The sequence below is a fragment of the Thunnus albacares genome, chromosome 4 (assembly GCF_914725855.1).
Source record: "Thunnus albacares chromosome 4, fThuAlb1.1, whole genome shotgun sequence".
Taxonomy (NCBI): Eukaryota; Metazoa; Chordata; class Actinopteri; order Scombriformes; family Scombridae; genus Thunnus; species Thunnus albacares.
In genome coordinates this window covers 19,374,489-19,393,998 of record NC_058109.1, presented here as the reverse complement: position 1 = coordinate 19,393,998, position 19,510 = coordinate 19,374,489, and the positions used below count along the sequence as shown (strand labels likewise).

The 19,510-nt window shown below is 39.5% G+C and overlaps 1 protein-coding gene across 1 annotated transcript; it reads left to right on the top strand.

Moving 5' to 3' along the window:
- Positions 1-8,444: 8,444 nt before the first annotated feature.
- Positions 8,445-18,048, top strand: tkta (transketolase a). Its single transcript, XM_044347860.1, has 14 exons — positions 8,445-8,826; positions 10,611-10,728; positions 10,833-10,946; positions 11,051-11,148; positions 12,028-12,219; positions 12,424-12,542; positions 12,650-12,846; positions 12,984-13,148; positions 14,365-14,521; positions 15,029-15,159; positions 15,289-15,372; positions 15,481-15,574; positions 16,064-16,186; positions 16,883-18,048. The coding sequence occupies exons 1-14, from the start codon at positions 8,720-8,722 to the stop codon at positions 17,068-17,070; spliced, it is 1,887 nt and encodes a 628-aa protein (XP_044203795.1). The 5' UTR covers positions 8,445-8,719; the 3' UTR covers positions 17,071-18,048.
- Positions 18,049-19,510: the final 1,462 nt, after the last annotated feature.

Here is a 19,510-nt window from a genome sequence, read left to right as displayed (position 1 = left end):
ATATTGGGTACCACTCTTTATAAAGAGGTTATAAGTTGTAATAAAGTATTTAATAATGTTTTATAGATCAGTAATAAGGCATTAATAGAAATAAAGTTTGGGTTGCTACTGGCAGGTGTGTATCATTTCTGTTTGGTAGTAATGCAGTTATAAATGTTGGTAATCCATTAATGAATGCTCATGGGTTTCTCACTTTTTAATAAGCCATCAGGCCTGCACATATTCATGTTAATAAGTCATTAATAAAGAGTTTTAATCATCAAGTCTGCAGTTGTAAGTTGTTAATCCATAGATTTTTGTCCAAATCACCTGCAGCTTTTTTTTCTAGAAATTAGTGATTAATCAGTCAAACCAGTCAAAGGCAGTTTTCACATCATGGCAACCCAAATGTTGTTATTCATTTATATTTATTTATTAACCATTAACAAAGACAATAGTTTAATCCTTTATAAAGGGTGCCTTAAGTGGTACCAAATGTCTAAAATGCTAGTTAATCATCTAGTTAATAGAGATCAAATAAAATCCCCTCCTGCTGTTTATAGGCTTGTTAAATAGGTCAAATCTTTCACCAAATACTATATATAGTACTATATGCAAAGGCCTGTTTTGATGGCACACAGTCATCACCTACGATATTGAATTAATAGCTCATTCTTTCATTTCTTGAACTTTTAGCCTATTGATTAACTTTTTCCACCTAAATCATACAAAATATAATAAAAATAATAACAAAATAATATAATTTTTTCAGACAGTGCAGTGCTGTTCAACATATGTGGAGTTAGTATTGATTAATCACTGGATATTCCTCTGGTCACGCAATGCTGGCAGCTGAATCACTTGAACTGTATTGAACTATATTAGTTATAAATATCCATTCTGTGTATTTGAGTCCATAGAGTACATGTGATGAGGATGACATGAGGATGTACAAGTCAACCGACGTAGTCATTAACCAGACTCATTTTTGTTTCTGTAATGAAATTCATGTCTCTTGCCACAGTCAGTGGCAATATTTACTTTCCACTGACAACATGTTGCTCTCCTTGAAATTTTACCATTTCGAACATATTTCCCATTTCCCTCTGGTGTGTGCGTTTGTAATGAGAAAGTAAGTCAACACCAGCCTGCCTGATCTGGCTGTAACACGCACACACACACACACACACACACACACACACACACACACACACACACACACACACACACACACACACACACACACACACACACACACACACATACCTTTCTCTCCCGTTACGGCTGTCCTTTGTTAGCAGGCAAATTCTGAAATCCTGATGTATGTAAATAAATACAATACAGTCCCTTTAGTCATATATGTTATCTCGCAGATAGGAATGTACAAAGTGATTTAGACACTAAAAATATTAAAGTATCTCAATTAACTAAACATTAGTGAATGCTGTTCATAAGACACTGCAAAAATACATCATCACTCTCATTATTGTTAAGAGCTGTAAATTGACAGTTCAACTCATCAACTCATTGTGGTGTGACAATGATTTGTACAGGAAAAGACATAAGCTCTTGTGCCAATACTGTGAACGTAGTACTCCTTCAAAACAATGCTTATTTGAAAGTTAAAAGGCTGTCTGACAAATACATCCCAAAGTACCTGTACATCTGTCATGCATGCAGCTGGCTGGCTATACATGAATCCCACCCTTATGAAAAACTAATGACCACATGATAGCCTTGACCCACAGAAGACCCTTCAGAAACTCTCCTCTGGATTTCATATTCATCACTTGTTACATGGGTATTGAGGTTCTCAGCTTACTGTTCAGCCAGAATGGATTTATAGTTGCGATATTTCAATAAATAGTTTTACCCAAAAAGTATTTCCTTTTCAACACTTCCATCAATATACACAACAATACCTGACATAATAAAATGTCTTAGTAGCAATTAGCAGCAACCACAGTTCAGCTACTATTGTTGATGTTGTGAAAGTCCTACCTGACAAGTAAAACAGCTGAGACGAGGCCTCTGCTTTACCTGTATGTTCCAGCTGACAGCAATGAGAAGAAAACACTTATCATCCTCCTTGTTGGGCTGATGAGTGAGTGAACTGCCGCAGCGTTTGGTGAGAGGAGGAGAACGACTCAGCGAGAAGGCATCATATCAACTTACCTGTCTGCCCAGGATAATGGTTTCTTCTAGAATCGTCCTGAATTATTCACCTATGGATGAGGTGTGTGTGTGTGTGTGTGTGTATGTCGGGTGTGTTGCATGACAGAAAATGGTTTGATCACATTCGTTTGTTGTACAAACAAATGTTCAATTTATTTCTTAAATATGAACTGGCACTTGTTTGTCATGTAATTCAATGGTGGGCAAATAGAACAGTGGTCTCAAATAGACCCTCACCAACACAGACTGGAGGGAAATTAGTGGGATATTTAATTGAAGGAATACTTTGACTTTTTGGGAAACATATTTATTCACTTTCTTGCTGAGAATTAGATGGGAAGATTTATACCACTGCCGTGTGTGTATGGTAAAATCTTGTCAGCTACTTAGCTTAGCTTAGCACAAACACTGGAAACAAGGGAAACGGTTAGCCAGGCTTTTAAAGGTATTGTAAAAAAAATAAAAAAATAAAAAATCCACCTACCACTTCCAAAGCTTGCTAATTAACACATTGTATTTCATTTGTTTAATTTGTACAAAACTCGAAGTGTAAAATTGACAAGTTTATATGCCAGATAGATCCTTTCTACAGCAGACATTTTGACCTATCAAAGCAGGAGAAGCACTGGTGTAAATAATAACATTAACCCTGACTCCACTGTATTAATTGTCCCATTTCATCTCTGCTTTTCCTGCTTAGTGTCAAAATGACTGCCATGAAAAGTGTTTATTTCTTGTGACTTGTGAGCAGTGACGTCCTGAAGTCTTGTTATGACCCTGAGGTGGATTTAGTTACCTCCAGACAGAGCCAGGCTAGCTGTTTCCCCTTGTTTCCAGTGTTTGTGCTAAGCTAAGCTAACCAACTGCTGACTGTAGCCACATATCAAACAGAAAAATGTGTGGTATCGATTATCTCATCTAACTCTCTGCAAAAAAACGTATTTTCCCAAAGCTTGAGCTATTGCTTTAACTTCAGTACAATCAGGGACATTATAAATGTTATTTATTGTTAAGACGTCTATACAAAGCGAAATAATAAGAGTTTCACCAAATCTATATTTACTGGAGGAGTAATCGGCTTCAAAAATACAGATATCAACACATTATTTCCTTTCTCATTTGATTCTTCTTTATAAAATGGTTCCTGATGTATTCACAGCCCTCCCTCCGACGACATCACTTCACCCATTAAAATGTATCATTAGCAGTACTTTGCTATTCACTTCCTTTTTCAGCCCCAACCATAAGAAATGGTTTTGTGCACTCTTTTCTCCTGTTGTTGTTGACCTGGTTTCCTCTATACTGATGATTTCCCTAACAAGACTGCCGTATGGTAGTGGGGATGGTGGAAGTAGTTATATGTTTCAATGTTCATTCACCTGGAGTGGCTGATGTGCGTATATATGTGAGTGTTTGTGCTTTTTTGCGAGCATCTCCCTTCCCCTCCAAGCCCACTCAATCCCAGCCTGTAGTCCCCGGGAGGATAGTGCAATGCAGTTCATTTCTACTGAAAATGGAGTAAAAACACAGACAGAGGGTGCAGCGGCCCCCGGGGAATATTGGATGCCATTTGGCTCACTGCAGCAGTCTGCCTCTACCTCTGATTTGATCTGCTTCTCTGCTCCCTTCACTACCAAACTCTCCCAACCAAAATTAACTTCACAAAAACATGGTGATTCTGTTTTGAACCCAAATCTTCTAGTGCATGAATTTGAGTTTAGGACTGTTCTGATTTTACCATCACTTTTTTCTAAAGGTGAAGAGGCTTCCTCTGAACATAATGTAATCCATGCGTAAGAAAATCAGACAAATATGATTCTGCACGAGGCCAGTCTTTGGCTCTTAACCCCTCTGTGGCGAAGGTCCTGTGCAAATGTTGTGTTTGGCCAACCTCTAAAGGGATTATGATGTGTTGACTCAATAAAGATGCACAATGTGTTTAGTTTACACACGCAGTTCACAGCAAACAGCTGTTATATTTTTCTGTCTCTCTGTAAATGCACTTAGCTGTAACTCTGTGTCCTTTATCCTGCAGCCTTTCTCTCTCTCTCTTGCTTTCAGCAGCTCTTTTTAAATCAGATTGCAATACATCTGTATGAGCACTTCACTCGTATACTCCTAAACTGTAAAACTGATATTTTCTTTCTAGTCCTGTAATCTCATTCCACATTGTATCTGTATCGTCACTTGTTTTATTTCAGAGATATAAACCTTTTTTTGCATCACATAGTGGTAATGAAGGTTTGTGACATTTCAAACAGCTTTAAAAATCACCACGGGCAACTTGGCATCTGATTCTCAGGCCTGAACATGCATATGAAACCTGGTTATTATTGCAGCACATTCATGTGCACTGAAGCAACAATCAGTGGTTTTGCATGTTTATGAGAGTTGTGTGTATATTTGTGTGTGTTTGTGTGTGTCTGTGTGTGTGTTAGTGAGAGCGGGAGTGTGTTGGTGGAGCTGCTTGAAGGAGAGCAGTAGTGATGGAGCCTGAAAGCCCTGCAGCGCAGCTGTTCTCCCAGTGCATCGTCAACTTCACTGCTGAGCCCACAACACACGCTCAGCCTTAACCCCTGCTCGCACACTCTCCTCTTCTCTCTGAATCTTCCTGTCTCTTTGTTTCCTCTCCTTTTTCTCCACTTTCTTTACTTATCTAAATATCTGCATCTGAATCTTTAAATCTCTTATCTTCAAATAGGTCTTTTAATCCACTTTGCTTTAATTATCTCACTTATTCACTCATTCCACTTCTATGCTTCTACTTCTTTTTTTCCCCACGTGTGCTCTCAACCCAACCCAGACCCCCACTTCTATGATGATCACCCAATCCAGTGAACAGCTGCATGACTGAATGCTCTGTTGATAATTCAATCACAAGTCCTGTGTTCTTGTCTCATGCACTGTCAGGGGGGTGGGGTCTTCAAGTGACAGACAGCTCTCAGATAGAAGGGCAAGCGCTATGTCATCATGGTGACTACAGAGCGATTGAAGGAAATGGAGTGATAAGAGCAGAGTGGAGGAGGCTCAAGCCTGAAGGAGCGACTGGCATTAAAGCAATGTACCAAGATTCATGGACGTGTATGTGAGATTCTATGCATATGAGTGTGAGAATATTCTCGAGTTCATTTGTGTGTGCAGCTGTGCACGCAAGCACATGTATGTCCAAGTGCATGTGCACATAGGCAGGCCTAGGCTATATGTGTGATTAGTGTACATGCATTTGTGCTGCTTCTAAAAGCTCATTAATCATCAAGTACAGTTTTGTGAGGCTTGGTATTGTGTTGCAAGAGCCACACACATGCTCTGTGTTATATTAAGGCATTGTTTCAAAAGTGGTTGCTTTGCTCCTCTTTTTCTGCCAGAGAGATTAAAAATAGAAACATTCATGCTCTCTGAATGTACTTTCCCTCCAGGAAGTGTGCAGTTGTGGGTACCAGACATTGGCTGCACTCCCTCACGTGGCATCGTCTTCGTAAGCTACCATTGGCTGGCACCTGTGGGGCTCTGTGAGGAAAAGCTTTTCTGACAGGACTCAGGAGCCCAGAGGAGTTGCTGGAAACTGGGAGAAGGACAATGTCGGCGGAACCAGGAGAGAGCAGTGGGGGGCTCAAGAGATGGCATCACCATGGCTGTGAGCTCAGAGGTGCTGGGACGCGACCTCGCAGCTACAGCAAAGGGCAGGAACGATCACATGGCTGAAGAGGTGCAGAGGAAGATGAATGAGGGACAGGAGAGGGCGACGATGTTCAGCAGTGACACTCAAACACCACGTGTCATGATCTTATAAGTTCAACTGACACTTAAATCAACAGCACATTGTTGTCATACTGTATCATTCTCACCCAAACCTCACATCTCCCCCAATTGAGTTTTTAATAAGTTGATGGCTTTAAATAATTTTCTAATTGCTGATTGACCTCAAAAATTGATTAATTTACTTCATGAATACAGAATTAATTCTAAAGTATCTTCTCTTGAATAAATATGTCATGGTTTTAATGTTTTTCCCCTCAATTATTGGCTAATACAGTGGAAGGAGCTATCTTCTATCATAAACCATGTTTATAGAGGCTATCATCCTACATTTATGGGGAGACAGTGTCCTCTGGTGTTTGATATTTAGAATACAACTGCTCTGTGATGAAAGGCCATTCAAAATGGTGTAATGAAACGTACCGCATGTTCACGCAACACATGCCGGACAATGTCTTGCTGATTTATCGATATTATGTCCCATTGATCTATTGTGACAGTGTGTTTGTTGACCTTTCATGTCAAGCAACAGACAGTATTGAGTGATTGATCTATCATGGCACAAAAAAACATAGAAGAAGCCTCAGAATCCTAAAAGATTTGGACTGTGTGTATTGTGTGCAGTGCTTATATTGATGTGGCTGCTCCCCAGCAAGAATGACATTGTACAATGATTTCTATACGACCCCTCTCTTCTCTCAAGTGGAAGTTCCTGGACTGTACCACTTCACCAGTTGTAGGATGAAACTACTCTAATCTGTGCCTCTGCTCATCATCATGTATATTAAAGGAAGCACTCCTCTTTCTTTTATCAGTACACTTAAACAGCAGCACGTGTCCGAAATTAATGCTAAAATGTCTCCACATGGGGTTTTTTTTGGTAATGCAATGCAATGAAATGTTGACCTTTCATGTAATTTATTTATTTTTAATAATCCAACCGTTGAATGATGAACAGGTTGTAAAAATTACCAAATGGCCCCACAGACAGAAGAGTGTGTTTTTATTTGCCTTATATTTTATTGATTCTCTTCAGCTTGCACAGCAGATGCATCAGGTGACCAGAGGAAACAGGTCAAATGTACTATCAAAGATTATCCTCTAGATGGCAGGCCAACACTCTTCATAATGATAATCCTGTCTGATGTTTTGTGCGGATGCATAAAATGTGCAAAGGGTGCAAATCAAACACAGATACATCAGCACACTGTTTAAAAATGATTGCATTATTTATCAGAAGAAATATAATGATAAACTGAATTTGTCAACCTTCCACTGCATACACCATGACTAAAAAGTTTTGCATTTTGCATTTATATTTCACACAATTCATATGTAATGAAAATATATGGTTGTAAAGGTTAGAAAAATGACCCATATAATACTGTGTGGTGTAGCATGATGCTACTGTGCTTTATTTCTCTGCACAGTTACAGACTTAGTTTCAAATCATGTAAAAAGGTCATCTTCAATTTTCAAGAAGGGAAAAATTATTTCAGATATTTTATTTCATTTTCATGGCAGCAGCACTCACAGATAATAAAGTGTACGTGCTCTAGCATTGCATTATTACTGTTTTACCCTCCAGGTAATTTTGTAGAAGCTCTCAGTCGGCAGTGAGGTTCAGGCATGTTTGTCAGGTCCGTGAGGTCGGGTGCAGAAGGCTTCTGAGGAAAGAACACAGTGTCCTCAGTCTGTGAAGTCGTCGAGCTCACTGAGCGTCATGACGTTTGGCTGAAGACAGAGAATACAGAGAGTGAGCAGGAGATCCAGACTGAGGACAGATATTATGTAGTTCTGACTTTTTTTCTGAGAATATTTCCAAATAATTTAAAATGTAAGGGAAAAAGACATTTAACACACTTTACAACATAGACTTTACCATCTAACTAACCACACAGTATTCTATAATTACATAAACCATTAACAAAAATAAAGAATAAAAGAAGACATACATGATCAAGATGAGAAATAGTTTAACAATTGTTAGAAATGTATCTCAACCTCTCTCACATTCTCTCTTCTGCTCTGTCTTTTCCTATTTTTTTTCTCCTTTTAATTCTCCATGTGTCTCTAATCTTTTTTTTTTATTTTGTTTAAATTTTAATAAAAAGAAATTACAGCTGCTCAAACAGTGGTTTGGCAGTGGACATGCAGTATTTGGTGTGAGTAAATAACAAAGAACAATCAACTGCCAAGTTTGAATGTATGAGTTTTGACAGTAAAGCCAAAGTGAATCAGGGTGAGACGCTTCAAATGTCCTCTCTCCTCCTCCCAATTATCCAGCCCCTCCTTCCACACACACATACACACACACACACACACACACACACACACACACACACACATGCACACACACACACACACTAATGCACATCTATGGCTGTGACAAACCTCCATCATCCCTGTTATCCTGTAGCCAATAGAATGAGTGCCATTCGATTTTAGCAGTAACACCCAGCCCACGTCACTGGGTTCCCCCTCCTCTGTGTCTGTCTATGTGTGTGTGTGTGTGTGTATGTGTGTGTGTGTGTGTGTGTGTGTGTGTTTGTGTGTATAGTGTGTGTGTGTGTGCGTATAGTGTGTCCTTGTGCATCTGTGTCTGCATGCCTGATAGGATAAATCCAGCTTCTCCTCTATTCTCTCTCTCTTTCTCTCTCTGTCTCTGTCACTGCCACACACACACACACACACACACACACATACAGGTGCTGCCCCTGCCAGCCCCTCACTCTTACACACATTCACAAATTCAGGATTGTAGTTAGGCTACTTTTTTTGGTGCTGTGGAACTTGAAATTTTGCCTTCATGGAGGATTACCACAAACCTGACCAGCAGACAGTGCAGGCGCTGAGGAACATCGCCAACCGCCTCCGGATCAACTCCATCAAGGCAACGACTGCAGCAGGCAGTGGGTGAGTCGCCTCCACTGTCTTTCACACATAAGCTTTAAGAGTGTAAATGCAAAACATCACCAAATATATGCACAGCCACAAGGTGTTAAAAAACATAATGCAAATTTCATATTTCTTTGCAGCATGCGTAGATGAACACCAACAGTCACACCTCTTCATTCTAACTGCATACATGCATGTACAGATACACACTCAGACATATTTGCAAGTGAAGAGCCAAAGGAACAGCATGTTCTGCCTTTGTTCTCTTCCTTTTGTCCACTGACAGAAACACTTGAACATTCACAGTTGTTATTTGATAAATTGTGCTCTGGATTCCTTATCAACTAAATCAATTAAATTAAAATATTCAACAGCACAAAAATTATATTTCATTCTGCTTTATAGAACATTTAGTAGCATATGAAGTATACACCATATCGCAGAAATTTGAATGTATAAATGAGTGAAGTGTAGTTAACATACACACTTGTAAGATACTTTAGTCACAGTTGTCAGGAAAAGTGAATTATTTAATCTTTTCATGTTGATTGAGTTTTCATATCCTGGACAAAAAAATCTTGAAACATGGTCTTTGGTGTATGTAGGTTTTAAATTTTTTTAAATTTACTTTGTTTGCAAGATAAATATTGTATTTGATTGCTGACTTCTGAATATGCCCTTGTGCAGTATCGGGCAGAATAGACCATGAGTCGGGTGGATTGTGCGTTGCAGATAGACTTGAGTATTGCATTGTTCTTCAATGGGAAAAGGATTGTAAAATTTTATTGATAAGTTGAAATATTATGTCAAATTTTGTGTTAGAGCTCTGTTGTAGATTGCAGTTGCATTTGCTCAACACCGATATGGTATCAAAATGCTCAATTTGTTACAGAAATGTCTCTTTAGGGAGCAGCTGAATAATGGTGATTTTTTTTTTTTTTTTGGTATTTTAGTATTCTATTTAGTATTCTTTATTATTCTCCATTTCAACAACAACAAAAATGTTTTATATTTGTAGAATCAAAAGGTTTATTTATTTGAGCCCAGCTCCCTGTAGCACTGTTCTGCAATGTCAACCAGACACTGATGGGAACAAAGAAACACTGAAAGATATTTAACAGAATGTTACTTAAACTAAAATATTCTAAACTTTACCGATGACTAATCTCTATGTTTAAATTCCAAATAAGTCTGGCATTGTCATGTTGGAGCATTTTCAGTGAACAACTCCAATATCGTTATATGTGGGAAAGGCCAAAAACCAGCCCGCCAATAATACCAGCGCGCCAAAATACTTAATCCTCTAGGCTCCATAGTTCTGGATGGAGCTCTTGGTGACATTTTTTAGACCTACAGCAGTTATTTGATTTATGAATTGTGCCATTATTTGGAATTTGCTTACATATTGGACAGTCATTTGCCCTTTTTTTTTATAGCTCTACACTGTGTAATCAGAAACTCTACAAAGATCACCACACCATTTAGTTTTTTCTACTACTCGTAAGGGTGTGTCCTTTTTTTTAAATTGCATGTAATTATATTTCACAACATAATTACAAGGGCTGCATCTACAATTACAAGTCTACAAAGATATTATAATAACATTGGCATCACTTTCTACCACTAATATGCTTAGTAGTATTAATGGTAACTTGATTTCTATCTATGTGCTGTCAATGATAAATCTGTAGGAAAGGTAGCATCCACATGCATCTGTGAGGGATTACTGTACATTCCTTTGTGCATGTGTGTGTACTTATGTCTGACATATGGCTAACAGCATCCTCTCTTCTGTTGTCCAGACACCCCACATCATGCTGCAGTGTGGCAGAAATCATGTCTGTGCTTTTCTTCCACACCATGAAGTACCGCCCTGAAGACCCAAGGAACTTCAACAGTGACCGCTTCATCATGTCCAAGGTGAGAGCCAGTCTGCAGAATCTAACCTTTTTCTTGCATTAACTCAGTGGGTTTTTTTTTTTTGATAAATAATGTTGATTGAGGATCACTTTTGTTTCCCACAGGGCCATGCTGCTCCAGCCCTGTACTCCATGTGGGTTGAAACAGGCTTCCTGAAGGAGAGCGAGATGCTGAGCATGTGCCAGGTTGACTCTAACCTGGAAGGCCACCAAACCACTGTAAGCTGTCACATACTGTACCATACTTCAGAAATCATCTCACTGAGCACAAACTGCGTTCCAAGTAAATCTTTCTGTTCTCTATGTGATTTGTATTATTTCAGAGGCAGCAATTTGTGGATGTAACCACTGGCTCTTTGGGACAGGGTCTTGGTGTGGCCTGTGGAATGGCTTATACCGGGAAATACTTTGACAAATCCAGGTAATCCTTCACAAATGTGCACACAATCTAATTTTACAGTATTTGCATGCATCTTAAAATTCCTTGCAAGGTATAACATTTATAAGTAGACACTGACTTAACTGCATTTTACATACAACACAAAAATTATTAAAATATTTTGGTGCGTTAATGTACTATACATTCTTGTTTAGTGTTTTCTCTAATTTAAATTTTGGGTCTGCATCAAAGCTTCCTTTGAGTGATCAGGATTTTCCAGATTCTGTGGGTGTGTTACGGCTACATGCTCTGCTCTCACGATTCTTCTGCTCTAATAATCACAGGCCCAGCAGTCATATCTCAGTTATTTTTACCATCCAAGCAGATTTCATCTCAGAATCAAATTCAGATATTGTGCTTTCAACCATGTATTTGTTCGCAGTCTGTTGTTCTAATTTATTATCACAAGTCAAATCCATTTGCCTTATTATCATTTTTTTTTCTTTTTTTTCCTTTGAAATGGTATCAAAATAATTTTTTTTTGCATAAAACAGCTGCTGTATATATGGAAAAAAATTTGACTCAGCGGGTAATATTTGAGACAAATGAGAACTTTAAAATGAGATTATAATTTGTCCCATTTACAGGAGTCTGTGTGATTTTTGTGGGAGGCATGTTTGAGATGCAGGTGTGAAATTAAGCAGCCACACCTTTAGAGGCCTCAGGAAGATTTTATCATGTCACAACCTGTTACCAACCAAACTGTCAGATAATGAAACAGGAATCAATTCTACTGGAAAAGTGTCAGAGAGAATTTTCATGATATATGCTGTTTCTTGCAAATACAACACCCATCCTTTACCGAAACATACACCACACACACACACTAATTGTATAATTTTGCCCTTTTCTCCACCCCAGTTATCGTGTGTACTGCCTGGTGGGGGATGGTGAGATGTCAGAGGGTGCTGTCTGGGAGGCCATGTCCTTCGCCTCCTACTACCAGCTTGACAACCTGGTGGCTATCATGGACATCAACCGCCTGGGCCAAAGTGACCCTGCACCCCTGCAGCATCACGTAGAGAAATATCAGAAACGCTGTGAAGCTTTTGGGTAATAGTGTATAAACTTGGAAATGTATATTGTAGCAGAGGCTGATTGTATGTGGATGAGTGTTAGTGGATGTGCTGTGCTGTAAGGCTATGAAAAAAGCCATGGTAATACAAAAAGCATTCTACCCAGATGCTCCAACTCTTCATATAAAGTATACCAACTGTGTTTTAATGTGTGGCTCTGATGTGTTGCATATGTCTACAGTTGGCATGCCATCATTGTGGATGGACACAGTGTGGAAGAGCTTTGCAAGGCTCTGAGCCAGCCACGCCATCAGCCTACAGCCATCATTGCTAAAACCATCAAGGGCAAAGGCATTCCAGGTAATTGTCCATCACTGTCCACTCCTCATGTACAAATGTATTGCTCTCAATCCATTTCTTTCTCAGCCTGAGTCCACCAATGTGATGCATTGTTCATGTGGTTTCAGCTGCTGAAGATAAGCTGGGTTGGCATGCCAAAACTCTGCCCAAAGACATGGCCGAGATGGTTATGAAGGATCTGCAGAGTCGAATCATGAACAGCAGCAAACACCTGTACCCTCCTGCTCCCGTAGAGGACTCCCCTCCGGTCAGCCTGAGGAACGTCAGGATGCCCAGCGCACCCAGTTACAAGGCTGGAGAAAAGGTTTGTTACTTGTACATGTGTATTCATTCCTGTCCTTAAGCCTACTCTCAAGTATGTTCACACAAGGTCTAAAGAAGCCAAAGAAGCACATGAAAGATGAACCAACAGACTTTGTTAATGCTGATTTTCTGTTATAGATTGCCACACGTAAGGCCTACGGGATGGCGCTGGCCAAGTTGGGCCGCTACAATGAGCGTGTTGTGGCCCTTGATGGAGACACAAACAACCTCACCTACTCAGAGATCTTCAAGAATGAGCATCCCAACCGTTTTGTGGAGTGCTACATTGCTCAGCAGAACATGGTATGATGGCTCATGAATCTCCAGAATTAAGCCTTTTTCACAAAGCTTGTAAAAGATATTTTTGCAATATAAACACTTACCAACAAAGCCTTTTACATTCTCTTTACGGTATTGTTGGTCCAATGCTCTCTCTGTTTTTAAGTTTATTGGAAAAATCTAATTCTCTTCCTTTACTGTGGTAGTTTGGCTGAGTAAATTGCTCTTTCTCAGCTCTGATGAGCTGCAAGGACACCCGGGAGTTATTAAATTATACATGAGTTGTCTATGCATAATGTAAAGAGGAGGTAAAGACACGACCCAATTGATTCCTTATGGTCAATGTGGCTGCTGCTGACACCAGCGGTCAGGCCCTTCCTTTGTGCACATTATTATTTTTTATCTGACTTTAGATGAATAATTTGGGGGAGAGGAGATCAGACATTAATTCCTTGTGCTGTTATGGCTCCAGCAGCAGCCAACTCCGATCTAGGTCAGGCATGTGTATGATGTTAAGCTGTCATGACAAGTGTATTCAGAAGTAAAATATTAATCAGCGTGGAGGGTGGGACCATCTGGCTGAATGCATGAGAAAAGTCAAAAGTTGAATGGCAGAACGAGAGTGGCTCATAGAAATTAGATGAAAATCCATTACATGTTAAATGAGGAGATTGACACTATTGTCAACACGTGATTTGTTTTTGATAAATGTGCTTTTATTGTATAAATGTATTATTAATGACATTGTATTCTTGGTATGCTCAAACTGTGCTAAACTGTTAAAATTAGGAACATAGATTATACAAGTACAGTGCAGCCTTTACAGAAGTAGATTTCATTGATTTATCTAAAACAGTTTATCTATCATTACTTTTGCACTTTCATGGATGCTTAGTTGTTGCTTTCGACAAAGCAAGGAAAGAAGTCAGGGGATCAAGTAGCGTTTTGTAGACAGGACAAAGGAAATTATTCGCAAGAGGAGGTATGCCACTGATTCCACCCATATGGGAAAGTAAGCTCTAGAGCTTTAAAGGAACTTCTCTCACTTACTCTTTACTTAACATGGTCTTTGGTTCAAAGAGGCTTTCAAATGTGGTTTGTGCTGCAGATATTTGACCCTCTGGGTGATTTTTCGGGGATCAACTGCATGTGAACTGTATCTATTTAATTTGGCACAGGAAAGTTATGTCTCTTGTGCTCTTGCACAGGTATAATAATCAACAATAAATTCCTTTCTTAGGTCGGTGTTGCCATGGGATGTGCTGCCCGTGACAGGAACGTCGTGTTTGCCAGTACTCTTGCTTCCTTTTTCACCCGTGCTTATGACCAGCTTCGCATGGCAGCCATCTCAGAAAGCAACATCAATCTATGTGGCTCCCACTGCGGCCTGTCCACTGGTTAGTAAACTCACCGTTAATGAACCGTGTACACTTTTAATCCCTCCCCACACCTCACCAACACCCCAAACACTCTCACAGATTTCACCTTTATTTCCTCACTCTGATGACAGCCACTTACAGCACCAATTTTTCAAATCCCACTTTCACAGTATCCCAAATGCTAATAAACGTGTAAAATAAATGGTCTGTGTGTGTGTTTGTTTTTGTGAGGGTGCAAATGTTGCAATCCTCTCCTTCTCCCTCTAATCCTGTGTTTTCCTCACCCTTTACCTTCTTCGGACGTACAGCTAGTACTCAGTCCTTCCCTCTTTCTCCCTTCCTGTCTGCCCTGGAAGCTGTCAGCAGGGAACCAGGTGTCCCTCTGTTAGCACAGGTACACTGCATGCAAAGTCTGGCTTTATGTCTGTGGACCTGCATGCATCAGCTCACCTGACCAGCCAATAATTTTTGAGGATTTCCTAATGGTCAGGTGTATTAAATTCACTATAAATGTATATATTACAGGAGAGGAAGGCCCCTCCCTGATGGGTCTAGAGGACATGGCTATGTTCAGGGCCCTTCCCACAGCAACCATTTTCTATCCCAGTGATGGTGTGTCTACAGAGAAGGCTGTGGAACTGGCTGCAAGCACAAAGGTAAAAGCAGTTTTCTGGCTTTCCAACAGTAACTGTGATAGTTATTTATTTCTTTATCAGAAAAAAACAGCATATTTGCTGTCAAAATGTCCCAGTGGTGATGCTCTTCTCATGTATCCCTTCATAAAGGGTGTTTGCTACATCCGGACCAGCCGCCAAGACAGCGCCATCATCTATAACAGCAATGAAGACTTCCATGTTGGACAGGCTAAGGTAAGAAAGCTGTTTAAGCAGTGCACATAAAAAGTGTCCATTTTTATGGCAGGGACATTTTTTAAATGAAAGATATTATTTCAAAATGAACACCTTTCCCTTCTCCAGGTGGTTTACCAGAGCAAGGAGGACCAGGTGACCGTGGTGGCCGCTGGAGTGACTCTGCATGAGGCTCTGGCTGCAGCTGAACATCTAAAGAAAGGTACATTATAGTAATCTACTGCTTCTCATCATAAGTAGGTAAGATATATACATGTCATATTTGACATTTCCAACAAATGATGAAACAGACACGATGTATTAAGTATTTAACAGATCAGACAAATCTGAGTTAAATTTTTTTATGATTATATTTGATTAATATTTGTCTAAATTCACTATGACTTAAATGTGACATTATTATTGTGGTGTATGGTGTAATCCTTAAAGCTTTGATCATGAGCATTATTGTTTTTAAAGGTATTAAAGGATGATTTCAACATCCATCTGTAGATTGGATTTTGAGTCATCTTTTCAGACGTCCCTGGGCAATAGACAACGCTTGTTTAATCATCAGTTATTGGATAAAATCAGGGAAATCTCAGCCTTACAACCACTATATGAATTGCATGCCTCAGTTGCAGTGATGTCATTTATGATACCAAAAATCTCTAATATGTTGTTTCCTCCTCTGAATGAATTGATCTTCTAGAGAGGATCTCCATCAGGGTCATTGACCCGTTCACAATCAAACCGCTGGATGTCAAAACCATCATCGACCACACACGTGCCACCAGGGGAAGAATCCTCACTGTGGAAGACCATTACTATGAGGGTAGGTTTCCATTAAAAAATGCTTATATTGTTCAGCTTTTGCATATTGTATGACCACTACCACCTAGCAGCAACAAGCATTACAGCATAATGCATGTATGCAGCTGGGGCCCTGTCATTGGTCCATATCCTCGGGTGTGTTGTGGTGGCATGTTTCCATTGGTTCAGTGACGGAGATGCGATGTGGTGGCATTTGCTTATTGGCTGAGGGCAGGCTGACTGTTGTGTGCCCTCATTGCAGACAAGGTAATGGTACTGTGATGCATTTTGTAAATGTGAGAGCCAGAGAGGCAGAGTGCTGTCAGATTTCCTTAACTGAGCATGTGCCCATGGGGCAGTCTGTGACCTAGATAACACAGACAGCCATGCCCTCTGCCGGTTAAGAGAGTGGGGATGGGCGATGGTGCGGATTTGACTGGACAAAAGAAATTTGGCTACTGTAATCAGTCGGATGCTGGGGATTTAATTCATTTAACATCTGGATCAGGAAGAAGAGTGTTTCAGTAGTCAAGAGCATTTTTTTAAACTTGTAACTCTCAATTTATTGTACATCAATACTTTATGTCAATGAATTTTGCATGTACACAGGCTCATTTTTGTTGTCACTGAAGCTCCAAATATTTGAGACCTCGCATCCTCAAGGGAGGATTTGTCCCCCCCCTTCATCTCTCTCATGTGATGAATTGTTGTCCCACAGGTGGCCTTGGGGAGGCAGTGTGCTCAGCAATGGTCAATGAGTCTGGCTTCAGTCTGCATCGCCTGGCTGTGTCTCATGTCCCCCGCTGTGGCAAACCACACGAGCTGCTCAAGATCTATGGCATTGATCGTGATGCCATCGCCCAGGCCGTCCGCAAGATGCTCAGCAGCTCCACCAATGCCAAGTAACTTTTTTTCCCCGCCCCACCCACCCGTTTGATCACAACCCTGCAGGTGAAGATTAACAGTCAAGTATGTTTTTGATTCACATGACACCCAGCTCTTTAAATTCCTTCACTGTGAATTCCCCTAAGTGTTTACCAAAGTAATGTGATTTTGTGCTGTACACTTAAAAGTAGACTCCCACATTTACCTTTCTTTCAAGCATCCATCACATCACACACAAAAATGGAGACACACAAATGCAAATACACATATCTTCACTCCTAAACTCAGCATTGTTATGCTTCCAGTTTAGTATTCAAAACGTGGCCATAATTGACTTTGCTGGTAGTTGATTGGTGGATGCTCACCATACAAAACAACACATTGTTACATGTTCAACAATGTGATGCTCTCATGTGTTTTTGAAATGCTTTTTGTTTAACCTCATTCAGCTGGAAATGTTTTTATATTGTTCTGATGTAGCTCATAAAACTGGGTGGGGCGTAGTATCAAAGTAGCTGTTTATCATGGCCACAGTGTCAGAGAGAGGCTAACTGAGTTGTTGTTTGTAGAAGTTAGAGAAGAAAAAAAATCAAACAAATGTAGGTAGGTTTAAAAAGAAAAGTCACACAAAACTGCAATTCACATCTTCAGGCAATTCAAGCTTTTGTAGTTGGCAAAAGTTGCATCATTTCTCTTTAGCACTGTCTTTTGTTATTGATTTCAAAGTTTACCCACACAATTCAGCGTTCATTTGTGCTAAAGCTGTACATTTGGACCATACCAGCAGTGTGACGACAATCATTGTGTGGTCAAAGACATCCTCTTTTTTACATAAGGTGGAGGGCTAAATGTCCCTCCAGTGCTGACGGAGAATATGGTTGGCTGTGACTGTGAAGGTAGAGTTACATCTGACTTGTGAACCCAAGAACAAACACTTTTTTTGTTACTTGAAATTTTGTATGTACCTTACTTTCATGTAATAAAGCCCTCTGCATTTGACTTCGTATGAGTGTTGATGTGTGTGGTTCAAGCAGTACACATACACAGGAATTTTTACTTAAAAGTTTTAATTGAAACAGTGTCTAAGTACAATACCATGATGGATAACAACATATAACACATCTCATTTTTTTTTATAAAAGTGAAATGCATGTCTGCTTCACTTATTCCATAAATTATATAACTTTTTTTTTTATTGTTTATCCCTGAGCTCGCTAAGACATCTTATCTTATCTTCGGGTATAATTGTGATCGTTCAAGACTCTGAATCATGCTGGTTTCCATGGAAACACATATGACTTCCTAGCAGAATTCACCATCTCTGGGAAAAGAAGAGTTCAAAGTCTTAAGTTCATATCATCAAACACAACTCATAAATGCCCCAGATATCACTGCCAGTAAATTCACCTTGTCTGGTTGCACACCCCTTCTACCATCAGTATCGTCTCTCCTGTCTCAGCTTCCTGTCCAAAAGAGACAAATAACCTTTTAATATCAGGCACAGACCATTACTCTAACCTTCGAAGACAAAATTTAAACCTGCTCTCGTATACTACCCACCGTAGAGTGCTGTATTTCCGTTTTGCTCCGCTAAGAGCAAACACAATGATTCCACATCCGTACGACAGCGTGTAGACTGAAAGAAAACACAATGTGTAAACACAGAAATAGTATTTTCCCAAGGCTTTTGTATATCTCACATGTTGAAAAGTCACATAGTTTTACCGTGATATGAGCTGAGGTTTACCGTGGCCACAAAAAGTGCGAAACAAAAGCCCAAGCAGACATCTAAGGAGAGTTAGAAGGTTACTTTCATTTTTATGCACAACGGGTCTGAATGTAAAAGGTCATTGTTTCATCATATGGTATATATCTATGGAAACTGTAGCTTGTCAACAATATTGTTACTCACATCAGTGGGCAATTATAGAAAATGAATATTGACATTAAAAAAAATCACTATAAGATTATCAATTAGCTATAAATCATGTATAGGCTTTTAGACAATAACGAATCATTTACCGTCATTTGTTAGTGATTAATATTTGTGTTATTATTAAACTGTTGTACATTAACAATACATCTCTGCTACAAATGATTTACCTATTTTATCAAATGGACAGCCTTTACACTCCTTTGTATGGGCTGGCAGGTCTGACAGGGACATAAAAAACGAATAATGACATTGTCAAACAAAATATAAGGGTTAGAAGATCATCTAAAATGACAGGTCTACCCTTTGAAGAAAAACAACACGGACAGGTAAAACAAGTTTTTATTTTTACAAAATATTCAACTTACCACATGTCATGCCCAAAACCTCAAACACTATGGTGAAAAACACAGCAAGAAGTAATGGAACCACAAGTGCTGGAAATGTAACAGAAACATTGTTATAAACTTATAATATACCGTAAATAAATAAAAGAATAAACAAATTGGTTGATAAATTAGATGACTG

Bases quoted from the DNA above. Each gene is read 5' to 3' on its own strand.
- tkta (XM_044347860.1), top strand. From the start codon at position 8,720: ATGGAGGATTACCACAAACCTGACCAGCAGACAGTGCAGGCGCTGAGG. The intron at 12,847-12,983 runs GTTTGTTACTTG...TTTCTGTTATAG, and splicing joins GTTACAAGGCTGGAGAAAAG to ATTGCCACACGTAAGGCCTA. The intron at 15,575-16,063 runs GTACATTATAGT...TTGATCTTCTAG, and splicing joins AGCTGAACATCTAAAGAAAG to AGAGGATCTCCATCAGGGTC.